The sequence below is a fragment of the Schistocerca serialis genome, chromosome 1 (genome assembly GCF_023864345.2).
Source record: "Schistocerca serialis cubense isolate TAMUIC-IGC-003099 chromosome 1, iqSchSeri2.2, whole genome shotgun sequence".
NCBI lineage: Eukaryota > Metazoa > Arthropoda > Insecta > Orthoptera > Acrididae > Schistocerca > Schistocerca serialis.
Window position 1 is genome coordinate 493,790,510 of NC_064638.1, and position 16,483 is coordinate 493,806,992.

The 16,483-nt window shown below is 48.8% G+C and overlaps 1 protein-coding gene across 1 annotated transcript in view; it reads right to left on the reverse strand.

Moving 5' to 3' along the window:
* LOC126473975 (uncharacterized) overlaps positions 1-16,483 on the reverse strand; it is a 593,366-nt gene that overhangs the window by 325,319 nt on the left and 251,564 nt on the right. Inside the window, exon 2 of the mRNA XM_050101364.1 lies at positions 11,544-11,623. Coding sequence (XP_049957321.1) covers positions 11,544-11,623 — 80 coding nt within the window. The remainder of the gene's footprint in view (positions 1-11,543; positions 11,624-16,483) is intronic.

The window sequence follows — 16,483 nt, forward strand, 5'->3', positions numbered from 1 at the left end:
GAAACAACGGGGTCATTAGAAGACCTCACGAATCAACCACATCCACTCCTATATGGAGCAAAGTAACGTAAATACACTGTCTGAGGCGAGATTTCGACAGACGAACGCAAAGATTAGACTGACCGGCTGAGCTTTTTTTTTTCCTTTATTGATTTTCAATTCCCCCCCGAAGGAGGCGGGCTGGCACCAGCTTAGTACGCTGCTCTACAGCCTACAGACTTTTATTTTAAAAACAAAAGAAGAAAAGAAACAAGAAAAACAGGCGATGAAACGGTGACGTAAAGTGTAAAATGACGGAAAAATGCGGAAAGTTAAAAAAGAAAGCAAAAGGGGGTTGGCAATGTTAATAAAAGACACAGGAATCAGACAAGTAACATAGTACACACACAATTAAAAAACACGGCGACAGTCTGGTTTCTGTTCCCAAGAGATAAAAGGCACACCCAGCAACAGTATGATGGCCGTTCGCAACACTTCCCAAAAGAACACAACACGGAACACTCACTGTAGAACACTGCACGGAAGTGGCGGCACAAAGATGACACTCCCGAACCAAAGGCAGATGGGGGGAAGGGGACCTGGAGGAGGGGGAAGAACAAGAAGGAAAAAAACGAAAAAGGGGGAGGGGAACTAAGGAGGGAGAGGACTAATAAAGGGGGAGAAGGGCAGACGTGAGAGGGAATGAGAGGAGGCAGAGGAGGGAAATGTAAAAGGACTCGGGGGCAAAGAGAGGGGAGGTGGGGAAGAAAGAGGATGGAAGGGGGGGAGAGGGAGCCCGGGAAAAGGACAGAGGTTGGAGGGGGAGTGAGGATCAGAGTTGATAGGGGGGATAAATGGAGAGATGGCATCTTCCGGGAGGGGGGTTGATGGAAGCCACCTTGGGAAAGGAGATGTAGGGTGTAGAGATGGAGGGTAGGGGGGACACAACAGTGAAGACGTGGCAGGGGGCGGGTAAGGGGGCGGGCCGGCTGATCGCATCGCATGGATCTGCACGGAGATAACTTTTCCTCCGATGTGTGATGGAGTTTGCAGCAGTTATTGCTTTGCCTCCCATGCATGCTGATGTTGCGTCTTCATATGTGGATTGTCTTCTTGGGTATCTCCTCAGCACAGTTCTGCAGAGCTAGCTATGCAGCGAGGAGGTGTGGCCAGCGGGTGGTGACGCTGCGCGGCAATTTGCGGCCCAGCGTCCGGATTTGGGTGTTGTGCGACCGGCCAGCACTTTCGTAAAAGGTGCGGGCGGTCGTCTGGAAGAGGCCACGGAGCAAAGGTACTTCCGCGACGTCGTGAAGATGAGCGGTGGGAAAATCGTAAGGCAGGTGTAAGGCCAGCCGACGGATGCGATTCTGCAGTGTCTCCAGCTTCTTCAGGTTCGTGTCGGCGGCGTTCCCCCAGACGACGGCGGCGTATTGGAGTACAGGACGGAGCAGCGCCTTGTACAGGGTGATGCGCAGCCGCGGTTGTAGTTGGGAGCCGGGGTTCAGCACCGGGTACAGGGTGCGGAGCCTTTTCCGCACTTTGGCCTTCACTTCGCGGATGTGCGGAACCCACGTGAGTCGGCGGTCGATGGTGACACCGAGGTAATGCGCCGTTGGGCGCCACGGGACAGGGCTTCCACCGACGGTGAGCGGCTGCAGACCTGCAGGAACGAGTCGCCTGGTGACGATCAGGAACTGGGTCTTGGCACCATTGAATTGGAGACGCCACTTGACTGCCCAGGCTGCCAGGGTGTCAACGGCGAGCTGCAGACGGCGGCGCATGACGGCGGCATTGAGGCTCCTGGTATAGAGAGCCGTGTCATCCGCGTACAGGGTTAGCCGCACACGGTCGATCTTCGGCGCATCAGACGTGTACAGCGAGTACAGGAGTGGCCCCAAGACCGAGCCCTGTGGCACACCGGCGTTGATGCGGCGGACGGAGGACAAGCCCTGCGCGGCCCGCACACGGAAGGTCCTATCAGCAAGATAGGAAGCGATGAGACATACGTGCGACGTCGGGACCCCAAGTTCAAAAAGTTTGAACGAGAGGCCGCGGTGCCACACGCTGTCGAAAGCACGCGACATGTCCAGGAACACCGCGCCGAAGAACTCGCGCTGCTCGAGGGCGACGAACGCATCTTCCACTAGCCGAAGGAGTTGATGAACGGCCGAGTGGCCCCTGCGAAATCCGAACTGCTCTTCGGGCAGGAGGCCTTCCTCGTCGACGTAGCGCTGCAGCCGCTTGATGTACACCCTTTCAAAGACCTTGGAGACGGCCGGCAGTAGACTAATAGGTTTATAGTTCATGGGCTGCCGCAGATCCTTCCCCATCTTCGGAATCGCCACGATTTCTGCATGCTTCCAGGACTGAGGAAAACTGCAGGACCGGAGGATGACATCAAAGACGTCGGCAAGATGAGTGACAGCCACGGGCGGCAACTTCTGGAGCAGGGCGTTGGAAACTTCGTCTGGGCCCGCAGCTTTCCTGGGGTTCAGGGCACGCAGGATGGACGACACCTCCTCCGCCGTTGTCTCTTTAATGACGTCATCGTCGTCGCGTGCCTCCAAGTAGCGTGGGAGCCGGCCAGCAACCAGGTCGTCGTGGACAGCGTCAGTCGGGTCTTCGTTAGGCGTAAATGCAGCCTCGAAGACGTCGGCGAGGGCATCAGCCTTCGCAGCTGGTTCGCAGACAGCCTGACCATGGAGCAGCAGCGGAGGGATACGTTGCGTACGGCGTAGGAAACGCTTCGTCATCTGCCAGGCTGTGCCGTCTTCAAGACAAAGGGTGGCGACCTTGTTATTCCAGTCGCGATTGCGATGGTTGTCAATGGCGGCCCGGATGTCCCGACGCATCCTGTTGAGAAGGCGCTTGGTGTAGGCATTTCTCGTCCTCTGCCACTCCCGGTAGAGCCGGTTCTTCTCAGTGATGACCGCAAGGATGTCCGGCGGCAGCTGTCGGGAGTAGTCAGGTGGAGGGCGAGATCGGGGCGGCGTCGCTATAGTGGCAGCGTCGATCGTGGTTGCCGCGAAGTGCAAAAGTGCTTCGTCCGCTCCAGCTTCCGCAGGGGGCGGCGCGGCGGCGAGTGAGTGAATCACGGCTTCTTGAACCCTGTCCCAGTCGATGCCAGCAAGTGAGATACCTCGCCTGGGCTGCTGGAGGGCGTCTAGGTCGATATCAAAAACCACAGGGACATGATCCGAAGACAGTGCCGTCCTCGTCGTAGCGGTGATCTGATGACGGATGCCCTTGACGACTGCGATGTAAATTATATCTGGGAGGCCACGGGCAGGGAAGATTGTCGGGTCGTACGGCCCCACCACAAGCGCATGGTGACGTTCCACTACCCAGAGCAGGTAGCGGCCAGCGGCATTGGTGATCCTGGAGTTCCAGGCGACGAACACCTGCCCCCTCAAGGAGAGCAGAACATCGATCTCAGCAGGGTCCAGGGGACGAGACGGCGGCCGATAGGCCGCGACGAACGTGATGGCGCCCGCCGAGGTGTGAACGACGACACCAGTGGCCTCCAGCGTTGCCAGTGGTGGAAGTTGTATCACATGGTGGCGAATGCCATTGCGGACGTAAACGGCTGTCCCACCAACCGCCGTCAATCGATCGGCGCGATAGCTGGAGTAGTTTGCCGCCCTGACGTCGACCCCAGGCTTCAGGTGTGTTTCATTGATAAGGCAGACGTCGACGGCTTCATCTCGGAGAAATTGGCGAAGTTCGCCAGCTTGAGTGCGGACGCCGTTGGCATTCCACGCGACGACCGTGAGCCCTCTAACGCTGCCCATGGTGCAACTGGTGAGTGTTGACAGCGGTCGGGGCCGGAGAGGCCATCGGCACTGCAGCGGTGAGTTGCTGCGACAGGACTTCAATCAACTTCGTAGCACTGGTCACCAGGGCTGTGAGTGCGCGACGAGGTTGGCAAGGTCAGCGGTGGAGGCAGCCGGCGCGGCCCCGGCGCTGGAAGGGGGAGGCGTGGCTGCTTCGCTGTGAGAGTCCACCTGGGGCTGCTCGACTGACGGTGCCAAGCGCTTGGTACCCACAGGGCGGTGACCCCCGCGCCGGCGGTTGGCGGGGCTCGGTCCGGCCGACGTCCCGGGAGAGGCAGCACCCGGTTCCGCCACTACCAGCTGTGGTGGAGGCGCAGGAGCCTCAGGTGTCGGCAAGGCCTCGGATGCGGGAGGAGCAGGAGCAGCCGGGGCGGCGGAGGGCGTCCCTGACGTTGCCGCCGCGAAAGAGACGCCTGGCCGTCTCGTTGCTGGCTTCTTCTGGCGTGGCGCTGGTGTTTGGCCACGTTGGCGAGCGATGGCACGCTTCCACACCTCACATCCACGATAACTGGCCACGTGAGCACCGCCACAGAGTGCACATGTAGGCTTCTCGGTGGCGGACGGGGGCACGCACTTCCTGCGTGGGCGCCGGCGCATTTAACACATCTGTCCGGCATAGAGCAGTGGCGCGCGACGTGGTTGATCCCCTGGCAGCGAAAGCACTGCACAGGGCCTCTCCGGGAGCGAAGATCTTCGGTCTGGACCGGAACGTCGGCGACCCGCGTCAATTGGTATAGTTTGCGGTTCTCCACGGTGTCGGAGCAGACGACCAGGAAGAGCGGCATATCATCGCGTGATTTTGGCGACTTCATCTTCACGACTGCCCGGATGTAGAAGCCCAGGTCAGCGAGTTCACGATGCAGGTGATCGGCTTCCATGCTAAACGGGAGGTCGCGGAATACAATCTTCAAGACCTTGTCAGGTGCGGAAGCGTGGATATAGAATGGGATACCACGCTCAGACGCCTCCTGAGTGACCCGGCGATAATCGTCGGCAGTGCGGTGTGTGACCCTGTACAGGTCACGCCCTGCAGGCTTCACGGTGTACACGGCCGTTGTCCAGCTGCGCAACAACTTCTGCAGTTCCCCATAGGGCGGCCGAAACTGGAGGACCACCGGTGGAAGATCGGAGTCTTTCTTCGGCGCGGGATCGCGAGGCGGCGGGTCCGGCACGTCATCGAGCGCGTCGAATGAGTTGGCGACGGCAGTTGGAGGCGTCGTCGATGACAGCATGCGTCTTGCAGTTCGCCGGGCCGGGACAAAACCGTCGGCATCAGGGGCGAAATCTTGCTTGGCTCTCTTCTCAATCGGCGACCTGCGAACAGCGGCCGTCGCAGCTGTTGCCCTCCTCTTCTGTTTCCCGCTGCGTCCGCGTGGCTGAGGGGCGGTAGAGCTCTCATCTTCAGAATCGGGCAGCGGAGAAGACAGCGCAGTCTTCAACGTTTCCGGAGCTGTGTCCGTCAAATCCATAGCCATAGCAGTGGTCGTCATAAGTGGGGGGCCAGATGGGGCCGCCGACGGCGCAAGCGCGGCCGGACGGCGATCTGCCACACCCTTCGCGTCGCTAGCAGGCGCTGGTACGTCCTTCTCGCGGTTGCACATCTCAGCGACTGGATGGTGCCCGTCCTGCGTGTCGGGCCGGCTGAGCGAGAGGCAGGCGCTTAAATACTTGATCAGGGACGCCGCTATTAGCCGCTGGGACCACGTGTTCTACCGCTGGGACCACGTGTTCCACCGTGGCGCCCTCACACTAAACGTGCGCCAGGAGGCGCGCGCCGCCACGGCTTACGGCGCGATGGTGCAGAGACTTCTAGGGATCTTCTACGTCCAAGCCGTCTGTCACGAATTCAAAATCTGTGGCGCAAGGTACCAGACATGTGTTACGGGAAGGTGATAAACACACGAATTTATTGCAGGAGGGATTAGTTAGAATATTCCCCTCACCGTAATGCAGTTCGTCGACTTGTTGAGAGATTTTGAGAGACTTGCTCAATGTTAGATGCCGAACGAACTAGAATACCACATAAATTGAAAAAAAAGAATTTGTTGGTTATTCCTGACTTTGCACCAGAGCACAGCAAAATCAGTGCACAAACTGGCACAAGGAAAATCTGTTGAACTTGCAACCACCCATGAAGTGGTTAGGCAAACGCTGAAAGTATACCGAGTAAAATGACAGCAGTGACATATTGTATTGAGAGGAATTCCACTGTATTCTTGATGTCACCTTCTCCACTGACCGAAAGATATTGCAGCACCAAGAAAAAGTTGTGTGACATTAACGAAAGTTGGTAGGCGAGAAGAATGACGTCCCATTTAAATTTCGTGCCAGTCGCATAAGGGTGCCACTAGCAGTGCCACTCGGAGGATGCAAATTAGATTTGCCTTAAATACACACTGTAGCGGCCGTGAGCGTTAGTCAACTTTGAGACTAGTTGTGATGAGTTGATGTTAATAAAAAATGCCTTTAAGGTGATAAAGACGTCATTATCGACACATCACTGAGTTTGGAAGGGGATGACAGAACTACGAAAAGCCTGGTGCTACTTGTGCCGTATAGCAGGAAGACTTACAGGAATGTAGGCAATGTCCGTATCAACGGAGGTTACGAGAGTGCACGGTCGCAAGTGGCAGGCACTACACTACCGAGAGGGAACACCGTGTTCGGCGTATGGCTCTGACTCATCTTACCGCATCTGTAGCTGTAATATGAGCAGCAGCTGCAACTCAGTAACACAACTAACAAAAATCATTTACTTCAACGAGAGCTCCGAACCAGACGCCCTGTAACGTGCATACCACTGACCCCCAGCCACCGCCATATCTGACTTCAATGGTGTCAAGCTAGAGATCTTCGGACGGCAGGGTAGTGGTCTATTGTGCATTTTTAATGAAATACAGTTGTGTCACTGTGCCAGTACGCTGATGTGTTCGTTAGAAGGAGGCCAACAGAAGCACCCTCGTGGTTATCCTACGCACTTTGATTCCAAATTTGAACGTCAATTTCATGATTCAACCTATCGTGCTTATATTCAAGCACGGCATTCCAGGGAGTGTTTTCCACCAGGATAACGCCCTGCCGCAAACAGCTGTTGCTTTGATGAATTCTTCTCGGGTTATCAGCCGACTGGTAGCGTCGTCTTGTCGCGACGTTTCAATGTATTTCGTACCCATTATCTTCTGGCCAGAAGATGATGGGTACGAAACTCATTGAAACGTTGCGACAAGACGACGCTACCACTCGGCTGATAACCCGAGAAGAATTCATCAGTGGAATACGCTGAGAACGACTACAATCGCAGTTGTGGCTTTGGCCTGCTAGAAGGCAAGCCCTGTGAATCAAGCGCATGTAGACATCATCGGATGACAACTCCAGCGTCATCCACAAACACCAATAACCGCCCCTATATTGACCGACCAAGAGCTGTAAACTTAGAACTCCACCGCACAAACTGATATCTGACATCTATACAGCACTATGCATGCACATATACATATTTGCGTTCAACGTATTTGCATTTCACATTTGCAATTGTTTATCTCGCTCGTACATTAAACTGTGATCTAGCAATTTTAATCACTAAAATACGTTATCTAGACAACTGTATTCCCAAAACTGCCTTACTCTAAATTACTTTTTTATTGTTGTAATGTCATTTCCGTCAGCGTATAAAGTCGAGGCCTGGTTCCACTTACCTGGTCGTATTACACCCCAACCACACGATTATCAAAAACGAAGGACCTTAATGCTGGATATTCAAAGCCATTTCATGGTCTGTAAAATGGAGAGTGGTTAGCGATATCCCAATGGTGTATTATTGTACCATTGCATTTTGTAGAAACCATTAACAGTGAAAGTAATTTTTTAATGGTACACCATTTCTTTGTCCATCAGAAGATGAACTCAGTTGCTCATGGTGTAGGCAACATAATGCTACTGCGCACACAGCTGACAACATGATGCGTCTTCTGGCAGTGTTTGGGGGGGAACGTATCATCTCAAAACATGTGGTGCCCTCGCTCACCGGACCGTACTCCGCACACTCGAGAACAACAAACCTGCAGTGTCTCGGAGTCGCCCTATCTCGATTTGTAACTCACATGTAAAAATTGAAATAAGTGGGTACGTGAGAGTCATTTCACAATCACAGCTGCAGAAAGTTTCTTCCAATAAAATTAAGCGTGTGCAAACTTGAACGAAGCCGTCTGTGGACGTCATTTCCAAAATATCCTGAAAGCGCACTGCAACTTTCCAATAACTCTGTAGTTACGGCATAAAGATTGACAAAGCCATTTCAGAGCAAGAGTCACTGTACACTGCACGTTGAGTAAGGCAGGATTCTGCAAGCAGTGTGCCGCCACAAAGTGAAGGCTATGACGCCAGCATTATATATTACCATAAGAAATTAAAGGATTTTTATTTTATACTGAAGCGCCACAGAAACTAATGTAGACTTCCGTATTCAAATATGGAGAAATGTAAACAAGCGACAAGATGAAGTGGGGATTTTCCAGTACGACTATTTCACGAGTGTACCGTGAATATCAGGAATCCGGCAAAACAACAAATCTGCGACATCGTTGCGGCCGGAAAAAGATCCTGCAAGAACAGGACCAACAACGACTGAAGAGAATCGTTCAACGTAACAGAAGTGCCATCCTTACGCAAATTGCTGCAGATCCCAATATCTGGCCATAAACAAGTGTCAGCGTGCGAGCCATTCAACTCAAACATCATCGATATGGGCTTTCGGAGCTGAAGGCCCACTCGTGTACCCTTGATGGCTAAACGACACAAAGCTTTAAGTCTCGCCTGGGCCCGTAAACACTGACATTGGACTGGAAACATGTTGCCTGGTCGGACGAGTTTCAAGTTGTATCGAGCGGATGGACTTGCACTGGTATGGAGGCAACCTCATGAATCCATGGACCCTGCATGTGAGCAGGGGACTGTTTAAACTGGTGGAGGCTCTGTAATGGTGTGGAGCGTGTACAGTAAGGGTGATTTTGGGCCCCCAATACGTCTAGATACGACTCTGAGAGGTGATATGTACGTAAGAATTCTATCTAATGACCTGCATCCATTTATGTCCATTGTGCTTTCAGACGGACTTCGGCTATTCCAGCAGGATAATTGCTGTAGAGTGCACCCAGGAATACTCTTCTGAGTTTAAAAACTTCCGCTGGCCACCAAACTCCCCAGACATGAACACTATTGAGTATATTTGGGATGCCTTGCAGCGTGCTGTTCAGAAGAGGTATCCACCCCGTAGTGCTCTTACGGATTTATGGAGAGGCCTGCAGAGTTCATGGTGCCAATTCCCTCCAGCACTACTTGAGATATCAGTCGTGTCCATGCCACGTCGTGTTGCGGCAGTTCTGCGTGCTCGAGGGGGTGCTACACGACATCAGGCAGACGTATCAGTGGAACGGGAGAGGTTCATCCTAAACCAAGAAAATAAAAGAAGCCACTTCGGAGCTTATCAAAATGATGGAAACATTTATTCTTGGAGAATATGTTTGACAGCAAGGCAGCAGCCAAAGAAGTGATAATGATTGCGTCTAGCGTTTGATATTTTCTGCAGCAAGCAAGTTCCATGGAGGCTCAGTTTATGAATCATGTATACTGTCTCACACTGCCTCGTAATGCTTTTTCTGTTATGCAAATCTTGATGTAACTATCCATATTCGCCAATGTAATTATCGTTTCAAACTATCATCTCATTTCTTGTCTAGTAGTTACTGAATACTTTTTGTATGACAACTCAAGAACAATACAGCACCAAATAGACCACACTATATGTTAAGTAAATAAATATTTATATTCAGCGAAACAGTGTCCAAGATGACATTTCAAAATCTATGTTCCCGTCGCCACTGTCACTCAAATTGAAATAACTTAAGCACAAGAATAGGCCATTTGTATCGAAATATGTTTATAACAATATGTAATGAGAGCTGTGCCATGAAATGACTATGCATGGTTCTGGATACTTAGAAGAATTTTATCCAACTATGTTGAGTAGAAGAACACATACTTCTGCGAAAATTATGTATAAGAGCTTTTTCCATCTGGCGGTCCAGATTTAGTTGTTTCGTAATTTCCCTACCCCGCTTACGGCGAATAGTGGAATGGTTCCATTGAAGGGGCATAATCGACTTCTTTACCAACTCTTCACGAAAACGAACTTTATGTCAGTCTGCAGTGAGCTCAACGTCTCTGGGGTGTTAAACTACAATCTCCCTTTCTCCTTAGGGAATAATAAGTGCAATATCACATGTAATTAATTTTCATCGTCTCGTCACTGAAGCGTGTCTTGAGTCAGTTATTCGTGGTTATATGCAGGGAGCGTGTTGAGCCACAGTGGTAACATTTATTAGTGACTACGTCATATTAGTATATATTAAAGAATGACATCCTAGTATCCTAGAGAGTAATGTAATATACACTCAAGCGGCAAAGAATCTGGTATAGGCATGCGCATTCAAATACAGAGATATGTCAACAGGCAGAATACGGTGCTGGGGTCGTCTACACCTATATAAGACAAGAAGTATCTGGCGCAGTTGTTAGATCGGTTACTGCTGCTACAATGATATGTTATCAAAATTTAATTGAGTTTGAACGTGGTGCTATAGTCGGCCCACGACCGGTGGGACACAGTATCTCCGAGGTAACAATGAAGTGGGGATTTTCCCGTACGACTATTTCACGAGTGTACCGCGAAAATCAGGAATCCGGTAAAACATCAAATCTCGGACGTCGCTGCGACTGGAAAAAGATCCTGCAAGAAAGGAACCAACAACAACTGAAGAGAATCGTTCAGCGTGACAGAAATGCAATCCTACCGCAAATTGCTGCAGATATCAATGCTGGGCCACAACAAGTGTGAGCATCCAAACCATTCACGAAACACCGTCGTCTTTGGCTTTCAGAGCCAAAGTCCCACTCGTGTACCCTTGATGACTGCACAACACAAAGCTTTATGTCTCACCTGGGCCCGTCAACACCGACATTGGACTGTTCATGACTGGAAACATGTTGCCTGAACGGACGAGTCTCGTTTCAAGTTGTATCGAGCTGATGGACTTGCACTGGAATGGAGGGAACCTGACGAATCCATGAACCCTGAATGTGAGTAGGGGACCCTTTAAACTGGTGGAGGCTGTGTAACGTTGTATGGGCGTGTGCAGTAAGAGTGATGTGTAGCCCCCAGTACGTCTAGATACAACTCTGATAGTTGATGCGTACGTAAGTATTATATCTAATCACCTGCATCCATTTATGTCACTGTGCTTTCAGACGGACTTGGGCAATTCCAGCAGGACAATGCCACACCCGACACGTCCAGAGTGCCCCAGGAATACTCTTCTGAGTTTAGACACTTCCGCTGGCCACCACGTTCCCCAGAAATGTACATTATTGAGCATATCAGGAATGCCTTGCAACATGCTGTTCAGAAGGCCTCTCCATCCCCTCGTACTCTTACGGATTTATGGACATCCCGGCAGGACTGAAGGTGTCAGTTCCCTCCACCTCTACTTCAGACATTAGTCGAGCCAATGCCACGTGGTGTTGCGGCACTTGTGCGAGCTCGTGGGGTTCTACACGATACTGGACAGCTGTACTAGTTTCTTTGGCTTTTCAGTGTAGAACACCAATAACGGATAGTGATATAGAATTGTGCGTGGTAATAGCGATGTTTTTATTAATGAAGTGATGGTTACGTACCAGGTGGGAGGTGTCATTGACGAAAGCAGCGACGAGAAGTGGGGCACCACACCTCTCCTGGTGCCTGGGCCACCGACCACCTGTAACATGAAGAGACCGTGTCACGTTATTACATTCTGGTGTGTAACAACACTAATGAACTGTATGTTGCGTTACATTTGCCAACGCATATCTCGAACTTTAATTCGTCCTTCTACACTGCGTTACCAAACAGTTCTTTGTTTCTCAACGTAGCTCGGCTATTTGAGGTACAAGCCCATCGCAAATTATCCTGTACGCCCCTGCATTTTATAATCTCATTTGCCTTTGTGACGTATAAAACTAAGGTTACATACGTTCTTATACCTGTACTGTAGTATCACTGGTTCCCATCAGCAGTGGGAGTTTTTTTCCCCTACGAAGAACTAATATACCTATGTTTCAGCATGTCCACTTAATTATTATTGCACTTATAGCGAGTGATGGTTCAAATGGCTCTGAGCACTATGTGACATAACTTCTGAGGTCTTCAGTCACCTAGAACTTAGAACTACTTAAACCTAACTAACCTAAGGACATCACACACATCCATGCCCGAGGCAGGATTCGAACCTGCGACCGTAACTGTCGCGCGGTTCCAGACTGTAGCGCCTAGAACCGTTCGGCCACAACGGTCGGCATAGCGAGTGATACGGCATGGTAATTGCTTACGCTGACACGTCTCCTTTGTCATATATATCGTTGAAAAAAAGCGAAAAAACAAAATAAAAACAAATGTAGAATAAAATACTGGAAATTATCTTGGAGAACAGACATACTTTTCTTGGATGTCCGATTATACATGTAATATTGCTGTATGATCAAAACCGCGTCATTAAAACAAAAAAGACAACGATGAGATTCATTTTTACGTGTCGACTACACGATTTATTTTCGTCCGAGGTCAAGACTGGTGTTCTAGACAAGTGGTAGTTAATCTGATCCCAACAGATCCTGATCGCTGGTAATGATGTACGTACGCGCGCAATCGTTGTTGTGTGGCAGTAAATTGTTTTCTGTCATCGGCTTAGGACTCTTTGAGTACCATTGTAAGTAAAGGGCATACAGGCATATTGCGTTAATGTTGTTACTTTGTTTCTTCTCTCTTTTATCTGTTTACTAATTTATGTTTGGAAGAATCAGATTTGACGAATTTGGTCATCACGGAACAATTCGCCGCTTTACTGGCTCGATTCCAGGTCATAAGTGAAAAAGTTGTTTTCCAAAGGAGCTGGCGCGGAAAGGTGCTGTAGTCGAGGGGAATAAAAAAACATGCAGCCGTAGGTGTGGTGGTGGTGGTTTTAGTGTTTAACGTCCCGTCGACAACGAGGTCATTAGAGACGGAGCGCAAGCTCGTGTTAGGGAAGGATTGGGAAGGAAATCGGCCGTGCCCTTTCAAAGGAACCATCCCGGCATTTGCCTGAAACGATTTAGGGAAATCACGGAAAACCTAAATCAGGATGGCCGGAGACGGGATTGAACCGTCGTCCTCCCGAATGCGAGTCCAGTGTGAGCCGTAGGTGTGACAGCAGCCGCACATGTGTAATGAGGGCAATTACTAGACGCCCTGTCAACTTACCATGCTGAGCAGAAGAACGAACGCAGCTGTTAGGGAAGGAGCTTGTCAAATGCAACCAGTAACAAGACATCAGGGTGGGTTGGATTTTATAAATAAAATGCAACTAATAGGGAAAACAACAAATAAAAAAATTGGCGGTTGGTGTGTAAATCTAAATGAAGAATAATGAAAGAGCCTTGCTGATGTGTACGGAGAAGTAGAAAATTTTATCCAAGAGAAGTTGACAACCAAATTGAAAAATGTCCAACTGCTGAAAGTTGACGAGATAAAACTCTTTGCTGAAATTTCAGATACACAGGTAAAAGTACAAGAAATGTTTAAGCCGTGTAGACTGAAGTTAATTCCACTACATTTCATTATCCTTGTTGAGCTTTTGTCGGGGCCCATCATATAATCTCTTCTCAAGTCACTACACATTTCATTCAACTGATCTTTAAGCGGAACTAACAGCGCACTTTCCGCATTTCTTCATGTATCCGTAGATAACACGAGTACTCATTTTCACACAAATTTATGCTTGTATTTCTATGGATAGCACTACGACACAGACACCACTCGTAGTGTTTTGGAATCCACAGTATCGCGGAGAGCATTAAACTCCACAGATTCTAGCATCCTTGGAATACGTTTTCAGATTCTTCACCAGATAGGAGTCGATGATCCAGGACAGCAGTTTTGACGATCACTTTTGCTAATCTTTTCGTGGTCCCAAGTCCTTAGAAGTATCGCCATTTCCATCTTCTTTTGCACCTCAAGAAATATCTGTCCTCCGAACGACTTTTTTACAATGACGAAAACCTGAGGACAACTCCTAAGTGCAGAGTGTATTTATTTCTTGTAGTTTGACGAATGTGAGAATGTCGGAGCTGTGGTTCCTTTTTGCTCGTCTAATCGTTTCTTTTGCTGATTCGTGCATGAGTATGAAGCTACTCGTGACCTAGTGTCATCGATTGGCGGGATCAGATGGCCTCTAACGGTGCTGTATTGTGTGAAACTATGGAAGGTGTGGGACGAAAAATTAAATCTTACCTGAGTTCTACTCCCACTCATTGTGAAGGGTTGTTCAGTTTATAACTTATAATTAACCTGTATGAATCAAATAACATATAGCTTGATACAACAGCATGATCACTTAATAACTAACCAGCCTCTAACAGCTGCCCATATACTAGCAAAGCAAAGTTCTGTTTACTGTAGAACATAGATTTAGTTGTGATTTTCATTTCTGCTCTCAAATATTCCGATAAACTACAGGATTAACTAATGAGGTAACTGTCAGACACAGTGGTGCGCAGAGCCTCACTGCTTTGTTGTTTAATTCCTTTTCACATATATCACGGCTGAATATAATTATGTTCACTCGTGACTGCAACTGTAACTTAAAATCAAGACGAATGTGTGTTCCTGATTGTGCAAAATTGTCGAACGAAACTGATAACATGTAGAATGACCTAAACGTTCTTAGAAAGGGAAAAATGTACGGTACATGACATGGAGTGTAAAGGATTGACCCTGAGCTCAACTCTCAACTTTCATGATTAAAAGCCTTATTTCTGTAATTTCATTCTTAATACCGTACATTATCGTAGTGAAATGACGAGGAAGATCTTAGGGAGTTTTTTTCTACTACGCAGTCAGTCTGTGTAAACAGTGAATTGTTTGTCACTCTGACTTGGTCATTTAATGGTATTTCTTTTCTGCTTTTGTTTTGATATGACACAGCAGGCGTCTGTCGTCATCAATTTTTATTTTCATTTGTTTCTCTTTTTTTACTTGGCTTGTGGTTTATTTCTATTAAATGTTCTGCAAATACTGAAGGGCTTGACCGATACTTTCAGGTTGTGATACGTTCTTTGTACCGGGTGTCGAATGTTCTGCCAGTTAGTCCTTCATACCTTATCTTGCATCGAATAGCAGTTAGTATACTCCTGCCCTCTGGTAGATATCTACATATTTTGTTATTTCTGTGATATACTTTTGGACTGCCTTCTGTCTTTGAAAGCTATCTCTCGCCTTGTACTCAAAAAAAAAAAAAGTATTATTTTATGTGTGAGTTTGCGCTTGTATGTCACTGTGTACCATGTTCAGGTTTCTTTGTTGTCATCGTCGTGTACTCTGTATAATTGTTATTTTGCAACTGTGTATGTTTATTGGTGTGAAGTTTTATTTTGTTGTTGTTTCTCTATTGTCTTTACTGACTGTATCATTTTTTTATATTTTTGTTCAATTTTGTGAATGTATTTCTATGGCCGACATTGTTTTTTGCTATTTGTATGATGGTGTCTGGTTCTTTCTGCTAGTTTTCGGTGATGAGTGGTATTGTGCTGAATCTACGTGGGATGTACCTGAGTGCTGCTTGTGCTGTGAGTGTAGGTGATTTGAGGTCTGGCGTATGATTGTGTCAGTTATGGTTGAAATGGCTCTGAGCACTATGGGACTTAACATCTGAGGTCATCAGTCCCCTAGAACTTAGAACTACTTAAACCTAACTGATCTAAGGGTGACACACATGTCCATGCCCGAGGGAGGATTCGATTCTGCGGCCGTAGCGGTCGCGCGGTGTCAGACTGAAGCGCCTAGAACCGCTCGGCCACTCCGGCCGGCTGTCAGTTATGGCTCCATTCATGGAAAGAGTGGAACGTGATACACTCCTTTTCTTAAGCACAACTGTGTGCGTACATAAAAAAAGAATTATTTTTGAAAAATCCTTGATGGCTGCGAAAGATGCGTGCTAAACACAAACCACCATTTAATGAAGGACAGTAACTCGTAAGTGGCCGGCCGTTGGGGCCGTGCGGTTCTAGGCGCGTCAGTCTGGAACCGTGTGACCACTACGGTCGCAGGTTCGAATCCTGCTTCGGGCATGGATGTGTGTGATGTCCTTAGGTTAGTTAGGTTTAAGTAGTTCTAAGTTCTAGGGGACTGATGACCTCCGATGTTAAGTCTCATAGTGCTCAGAGCCATTTGAACCAAGTGTGGAAAATAATACATCGTGTGGTCAGCATCACGTATACCACATAGGCCCCGTAGCGGAGTTTAGTTCATATTACACGGAATACCCTATAAATCTGCAGTTCCCTCATAGCAGTCAGGAAACATAAAGCTGATCGCTCATACTTGCTGCAAGACCGGAGAAAACGGCACATGAATGTAGACGCAGGTCCCGTGGCGAGCATCCGTTCGGCTATAATGCCCTGGGCTGCGTGATTCGCACTTGCAAGCAGTACGGGTGCGCCATCGCAAACACATTCCGCCGGCGGCGGAGAAAATGAGATTGCAGTTTAATGGAGAATAACGGGAGAGGTAACCGTTACGAAAAAGGTCGGCGCTCTCTTTTTTTTCC